General features: G+C 39.3%; 1 protein-coding gene across 1 annotated transcript in view; it reads right to left on the reverse strand.

Annotated features, from left to right (window-relative positions):
* Window positions 1–866: 866 nt before the first annotated feature.
* GPATCH1 (G patch domain containing 1) overlaps window positions 867–7,974 on the reverse strand; it is a gene marked incomplete at its 5' end in the record, with an annotated part of 13,984 nt that continues 6,876 nt past the window's right edge. The window contains 9 exons of the mRNA XM_010135537.1: window positions 867–888; window positions 2,228–2,373; window positions 2,853–2,977; window positions 3,459–3,569; window positions 4,505–4,709; window positions 5,680–5,849; window positions 6,081–6,220; window positions 6,482–6,609; window positions 6,885–7,066. Coding sequence (XP_010133839.1) covers window positions 867–888; window positions 2,228–2,373; window positions 2,853–2,977; window positions 3,459–3,569; window positions 4,505–4,709; window positions 5,680–5,849; window positions 6,081–6,220; window positions 6,482–6,609; window positions 6,885–7,066 — 1,229 coding nt within the window. The remainder of the gene's footprint in view (window positions 889–2,227; window positions 2,374–2,852; window positions 2,978–3,458; window positions 3,570–4,504; window positions 4,710–5,679; window positions 5,850–6,080; window positions 6,221–6,481; window positions 6,610–6,884; window positions 7,067–7,974) is intronic.

Below are 7,974 nucleotides of genomic sequence, written 5' to 3' on the forward strand. Positions count from 1 at the left end.
TCCTCCTCCTCCTCCTCCTCCACTCGAGCTCCGTGGGTGACTTTCCTCCTCAGACCGCGCGCTGTGTGCCGAACACCGGGCGGTAACGTCGCCGTGCTCGCGGAGCTGGCACCGGGCTGCGGGCAGTGACGTGCTGCGGGTCTGTTGTAACAGCGCGGCCGCTCAAAAAGCAGCTCGGTATTATTTCATGGTTTGTGTTAAAACAGGACGACGACTGCTTTTGCAATGCACTGTATGACGCGAGAAGTGGCACCCGGTTCTCCCTGTAACGAGGTGAGGCAGGTTGTAATCGCAGCACCCATCTCCAGTGCGTGAGCTTCCACAACTGTGTCAAAACGAGTTGACGGGTTTCGATCTGCTACGGTGAATGCTCTATTGTCACACCTTGGAGGTGTGACAGTAACTCCCAGTACAGCCAGATACTGCAAAACCGCCGTGTGAAATTCTGCGTTAGACTCACAAAAAATACTGCCGCCAATACAAAGCGTACGTCGCTTCAGGTTTTAACTGCCCACCTTAATTCAGACGGAAGCTCACCCTCCAGCATTTTAGACATCCTAGGCAGTGACTTACCATACACAGACGATTTGTAGTACTTCAGTTTATTAAAATACCTTGTTTCATGTTAATTAAAACAGAGCTTTCAGTATTGCAGATAACGTTGCCCAGAAAGGGGTTTTTTCAACATTCCATCACCTATACATTTTGAATATATGAAGCATCACAAAGTAAGCATAAGCACATTACTTTCAAACAAATTCAATATGAATACGGTATCTACAGTGCTTCAAAGTATACACGATTGATCCACCATCATGGAGGAGATCAAAAGTTTGAGGTCAAGTCACTGGAGAAAGCAAGCTCCTTCAGTACTGAAGTTGTTTTAACCTAAAAGGAAGGAAGAAGCGGTCAGACTAAACAGTAAAATACAACATTAAGAACATTTAGTTACTTGAGCACTTTCTTAAACCTTAGTATAAGAGAGATCTGAGTTACGTGAGATAAAAACATTCTCAGTCACGTAAAGAGACACGCAAATGCGAAGACTTCCAAAATAACTGCTCTTACAAAGAAGTCTTTACTATTTCCCACAAAATGCATAAAAACATATTTTAGCTATTCAGAAGTGAAAGCAGATGTAGTTTGTTTTTTTAGTAACAAAACGCGAATACATAACAGGAGCTCAGTTCCAAAGGAGAGGACGGCAGAGCCCTCCGAGTGCCAGCCTTTCCGTGGGTACGCGTCCATCCCACGGAACACCCAGAGCCCCAGCTGCCACGGGGCAGCTGGATGTGGTGTTTCAGCAGCTGCCTGCTGACCTCTCCTTCAGCTAGTAAGGGACAGGAAAGGGAAGCTAACACAGTGACTGCTCCCCATGGGATGCACTTAAAGTTGACTACGAGCTGAACTAGAGACAGTTACTTCTGTTTGCACTTCAAGTGCGAGAGCAAAATGAAATTGCAAATTATTCTTTTTCCATTGTCACATTTCTGTTGGTGCTATGCCCAAGTCTCTAGTTTATTTAAGGTGTAACAAGCAAACTAAATTTAGCAGATATGTACATGACTCAAGCATTGTTCTGCTTCCTTCAGTGCTCACTCTTTGCTCAAGCACAGAATTATCTTAAGCATCAATGCCACACAATGGATCTACTTGAATCAGATCTTTCGCTAATTATCAAGAAATCGAAGAAAACTCGAAGCATTCTGAAGCAGATAATGTTTCCAAGTAAAGTAACGGAAATACGAATCACCACCTGCACTTGTTCAATTTTTAATTGATGGATCTACTTGAATCGGATCTTTCGCTAATTATCAAGAAAATCGAAGAAAACTCGAAACATTCTGAAGCAGATAATGTTTCCATGTAAAGTAACGGAAATACAAATCACCACCTGCACTTGTTCAATTTTTAATTCCCATTCAAAATACCTCCCAAAAATATCAGTCCTCTGTAACGGTAACCCATTCACTAGCAGAGCTGTGTACTTAGTGCCCTTTACCGTAAGAAGCTTCCACCCTAAAACTAATCACCCGCTGGATTAAGAGGCCTCGTATTTGTAGTCTTCCCTCACTTTAATAAAGACCTGAGCAGTATTTTATATTCGTGAAGAGACTGGCTGATCCGTATTTGCTGCACGTAAGTTCACTAGAATGACAACTCATCAACTGAGGTTTTGGTTACTCACTGCAAATTTTTCAAGTGTTTAAGTAAACCTTCTGTTTACCTTCTTAGGAGCTCTTTGGGTGACAAGCCTGTGGTATCTACATCGCTAAGGCTGTCGCTGCTATCTGCAGTGTCTGAGCTGCTGTCTTTTTCTGATTTTTTATTCTTGTGTTTTCCTTTGTTTTTCTGTTTCTTATGTTTCTTTTTCTGTAAAAAGAAGAGAAATAATCCCTTATTTCATTGTGAAAGACTTGGATTTTTCTGATAGGCAACAACAGCAAAAAGTTGATTTCAGTGTAGACTCCAAGCTCAACACTTAACGATGATTCTTTTCCACTACTCTGAGCTAAAACACATACACCAAAACCTCCCATTTCACCCCAACTCACCCTAAACTAGAATTTTCATTATTATTTGTGTACAAACCACAAATTATATGCCTGACATCTTCAGCACACAACATTAAACTACCCACAACGTAGCTGTAGTCACATTGTATGTAAGGAAAAAGCAGCACCCTAGTTGGATAATCTTCTATTCTGGATTTCAGGATTCAAGACTCCCGAGAAACTCAGTTACTTCAGTTCTAGTCTCAGGATATCTATTTCCTACAACACAGCATAAATAATAAAAAATTCTGACTGGCAGAACAAAGAATCAATGAACTGTTTACTTAAATTAAATACCTTTTCCTTTTTGCGTTTGTGTTCTCTCTTAGTTTTGTGTTTCTCTCTGTTCTTTCTGTGTTTTTCTTCCCCACCAGGTCCAGGAAAACTTGCTGGCACCACTGGTTCTTGTTGCCAAGCAGAACCTAAAGGGCAAAGCAAATGCAGAAACAAACAAACAATACAAAGTAAGGTTATTTTATTACTGAAGTCTACGTCACTTTTAATCTAATAGGATAGCTAAAAAAAAATAACCAAAAACCAAAAACCAACCTAGGCTTTCAAATGGAGATGAAATGTCTACAACTCCTAACTCCAACCTTCCTACTGTAGCTAAATGCCTTTGCAGTTTGTTGATAAAAGAAACGGCAAGGCTGGTCTGATATTTTCAGTGCAGCTGCTTATTCTTGCCTCTGCAGAGGTGCAACAAAATTGGTTCAGAGGCAAAGAGGTTCCTGCTAGTGAATCATAGCACGGTAACAAAGCATTTGCTGATGCCAGTTTGACATAACACAGACATTTAAGAGGTAAAGTGCCTACTCGCAAATGTTTTAAAGAGAAGTATCGTATATCTTATATACAGCTTCAATGTGCAGAATTTACATGCTACAAGTCTACAGAACCCACCAGAAGAAAAAGCTGGAGGCAACTTTGGTCCAAATTCCTCTGCTGCATCCAGTTCCTGCTTTGAAGTAGGCAACAAAGAAACGCCAGGATCAGTTGTAGCAGCCATGTTTTCTACGGAACAAAACCAAACAAAAACTTCTTTATTTGAAAGGAAAACATGGTAACACTTTTTTGAAGAAGTGCTGACAAAAGGTACAGCAGACTTTCTAAAAACCTCTACGAGAGCAAACAGATCAGCATCTGCTATCTCTGTGGACTGCTTCGGCCAGATGGATAGCTGACATTCTGAAACATGCCAACCTACTCTGGTGGTTTGGCTTTTTTTTTTTCTTTTAATCAAAATAGGCCTTTTACAGTATACAATTACTAATTAAATTAATCTCAGTGCACGTGTTTGCTTTCATTTAGTAACACAGTACTGCTTTTCCATTGCTTTGAAAGACTCCACAAGATGTATAAACAAACACTAAGGTAGATGCTAACAGAACCAACTGTGGCAGCAAGTGGAGAAAGTACTTCCATTGTAATCAAAGTATATTGTACAGTTTGTTCATTTAATGACTAATTTAATCCTGAAAGTGTGGGAAATTTTACAGCTTCTTAGAATTATTTCAACATATTTTACTGGAATGTCAGTATTTAGGGAGTGAATTTAATTATCAAAGAAAGGCAAGCTATTTATTTCTGAATTTGTCAAACATCCACCACAAGATGGTCATAGTTTATCAATCTTACAACTTATGGCAAGTATAAAAGTTTCCCTGTATTTCTCAATAAATTATGCTCTAACATTAGATATTGTCCCCCGCCCCCAAACAAGCCCATTCCATAGGGCAGCTTGCTTGTAAGATCTACGCAAGACACATGACAACATCAGTGACACTCTAACATGCAAGGCTTTATTCAGTGCTGTATCATCCACATTCTCCACCAGTGACAGATGATCTGCACAAGAACATAGCACTGTCCCAGCAGTCCTGGAGTACCTGATTCACAAACGAAGCTTTTAAAGCTATTTTTAAAATTAAACATCCATTAAGTACTACCTTGTACATTAGATGAAGAACTGTCTGGTAGATCAACTTGCTTGGTGGCTTCTGAATCTGTCACTGAAGTAGTTGGTTGTTCCTCTTCCTCACTCTCTTCTTCAGAGGAAGATGATTTTTCATCTGAGGAACTCACAAAAATGGCCTTAAATAAGTCCATGGATGGTCGGCTTTCTTCCTCCTGATCCTTATCTTCCTTAGCTACCTGCAAAACAGCATCGGAACAAGCTGTATTTAAACACTACAGAAACTAACAATGTCCCTCTGGGAAGTAGTAACTTCAAACATGCTGAGGTGCATTTTCAAAACTCTCAAACACCACAACATCTGTGAAACAGTTTCACTTCCTAACTATGTACTAGGAACTGCTAGTCCAAAAAACTGCTAAACTAAGTCAGTGTCCTGTAAAGGACAGTGCAATTTGCGCTACAGAGAGAGCTGAAAATAGATCCCCAGGTATTATAAATTCTAATTCATTACTTCAGACTTCAATTACACACTAATAAATTTAAGCAAAAGGAAAACATCACTTTCTCCCCACCCTCCTCCATTAAAGCAAAAAAAAAAAAAAAAAGTATGATTCTGTGCCTGTGAGCAAAGTGGGTGTAAGGGACTGAATTTAAACTCCCAGACTGCTGAGCTCTACTTTTTCTTCTCTTAGCTGCCACTTCAAGTACAGTCATACTTGCTGTCTTTGTATGCTGTAAATGTTTTACATCTCAAAAAGTTTTAACCTCAAAACTCTTCAATGTACAATCTCACATCTTTGCTCATCCAGAGTCGGTTCTTCTGCAAACCCTTTCCCCCCCCCCCCCCTCAATAAAAAAAAAAAAAAAAAAAAAAGTATGATTCTGTGCCTGTGAGCAAAGTGGGTGTAAGGGACTGAATTTAAACTCCCAGACTGCTGAGCTCTACTTTTTCTTCTCTTAGCTGCCACTTCAAGTACAGTCATACTTGCTGTCTTTGTATGCTGTAAATGTTTTACATCTCAAAAAGTTTTAACCTCAAAACTCTTCAATGTACAATCTCACATCTTTGCTCATCCAGAGTCGGTTCTTCTGCAAACCGATCTGTATTAAATCAATTGATATATTACCCAACCTTACTGCAGGGCTGTGAGGGTTTACAGCTACTCCCCTCTAAATTCAAACACTCTCAATGAGGTTGTAACTCACCTCGGTGGAAGGAGTTTCACTCCGCCCAGTTCCATGCTCTTCTGTTGCTGGCGCTGGTGGCTGCTGCTGAACATCAGCTTTTGATCTAGCGAGACTGATGAATTCGCTGATAGAATCTTTTTTCTCCTTCTCTTTATCTGACATATCCCATCTTGAAGGTTTCTTCGGTTCTAAAAGATCCCAAACAGTCACATCAGTTGCATGCCACATTATCCTGCATTTCATGGCCTAACTTGATTTTATATTACTCTGCTTCTTCAGTACAGTCACTTATTTTCAATATCTTTGAGGGGTTTTTAATTAAAAAAGCCCCGATGGGTAAGTTCTTCATAACAAAGATATGCTTTCTCTATCCTACTATCTCATTTACAGCTAAATGAATAAAGCAACCACAAACTTACTGTTGAGACTGTTACTGTTACTCTGTTGGATTTTGTCACTTGTTGCTTGAGTTACAGATGTGGTGGGCTCAGGCAGAGTTAAGAAATTAAACACAGAATACTTGTCTCGTTTCACTTTTGGTAACCCAACAGTGGAAGAACTAGAGGGAAATAAAATATTTGTTGATATATTGATATATTTGGCCTCAAATTATCCACAACAAGCTGAAACACCTACAGTAGTCCTTAAAACACTGTTGTCAGAGGTCACCATGGTTGATGAGGCAAATAAAAACATTGGGCAGTTCTAGATTATATCTATTATGACACAAAAAGAGAACATCAAGACAGATTTTCCACAAGCAAATGACAAACTCAGAATTTTCAAAAAGTGTTAAAAATATCAGTATCAATCATCTTACTCTGGATATGGGTCACGAACATTAAATCTTTTACACAACAGCTTTTCAGGATGCCACTCAAACTTGTCTCTTGTGAGTTTGCCAAACATCTTCATCTTCACAGCAGTTTCTTTATCATCAATATCATTCTGAAAAAGTCAAACATTTATAGCTGCTAAACAAAGAATAACTTACTGAATTGACTATTACTGTTGTAAGACTTAAGAACAGGACAGAAACATAAACACTTAGGTGTAGTTTAACAAATCACTGCTTTGTATGAAGTGTTTTCAAAAGTTTGCTAAAGAGCAGAGCACCAAAACATTGACATTGTATCCATAAAAGAGTTTCAAGAATTTTTAAAGTCAGGCCTAAGGCAGCAACTGTGTCTCTGATGAACTCAATGACTGTAAACAGCACATACTTCTTGGTCCCGAGGAACTTCGACTTGGTCAACATCATCCTCATATTTGGCCCGGGTAAACCTGGATGCTAGTGTTGAACTTGAGGATTTGTAGAACATTGCTGCACGGAAAAACTCCTCCTGTTCTCTTCCTCGCTCCCATTCTGTCATACTCGGGTCTAAATAACGCTCCAATGCATCTACTGTAAGATAAGGAGATAATGCTCAGCAGAGATTACAGCTCACGTAGGTTCATCGCTTTTCAAAAGAAAAATAAGGTAATAAGCAAACATGCTTGCAAGGATTTAAAGAGTATTTAATTTAAGGAGAGTATTAATCTCAACTGCGTTGTTCCTTGATAAGCAGAGGCATCTTTTCAAGACGGCAAGAATGACAGCATTTGTCAAATGGAAGATAGGTATTTTAAATAATTTACCTGTAATGCTGACTCCTTACTCATTGCCTCTAAGGAATGTTCAAAATGCTTCACGTATTTAATAGGTGTTTAAAACAAAAAAGCGTAACGCAAAGCTTTGTCAAATAACTAAAACAGAACAAAGAAGTTAACCTGTCATAAGGCTGGCCAGGCTTTGGCATCTTCAAGTGGCTTTCTGGTGTATGAAGTGCCCACTGATAAATACACTGAAAAATAAATCCTGTTCCCAGGAGGAACAGGCTGGAAGTACCACCAGCCAAGCAAAGACACTCTTACAAACAGAATCTTACATTCGAGTTATTTAAATATTTCATCACTAAGGAGGCACTTACAACTGTAAGAGGATGCTCAGTTTTACATTGGGAAAAACCCAGTCCTGAACTGGGTTCCTTAACTGGGAGAACTATGGGTTGAAAGTTCAAGAAGCGTGTCTCAATGTGGCAACCAGAAGAGGCTAGTGACCAGGAAATGTGACCTTTTTTCATATAGTGACAAGGATTACTAAAAAAAAAAAAAAAAAACCCCCCCGAAACTAAAATAACCAACCTGTTTTCTACCCGACTCCATACACTTTCCTCTGCACAACTTTCCTGATACTTTTCGTTATTCTTCTCCAAAAGCCCCTTTATACCTTAAAATTTAAAAACAAGCCAACCCTTTTTTTTTTTTAAGACA

Source organism: Buceros rhinoceros, unplaced genomic scaffold (assembly GCF_000710305.1).
Source record: "Buceros rhinoceros silvestris isolate BGI_N320 unplaced genomic scaffold, ASM71030v1 scaffold17834, whole genome shotgun sequence".
Lineage (NCBI taxonomy): Eukaryota > Metazoa > Chordata > Aves > Bucerotiformes > Bucerotidae > Buceros > Buceros rhinoceros.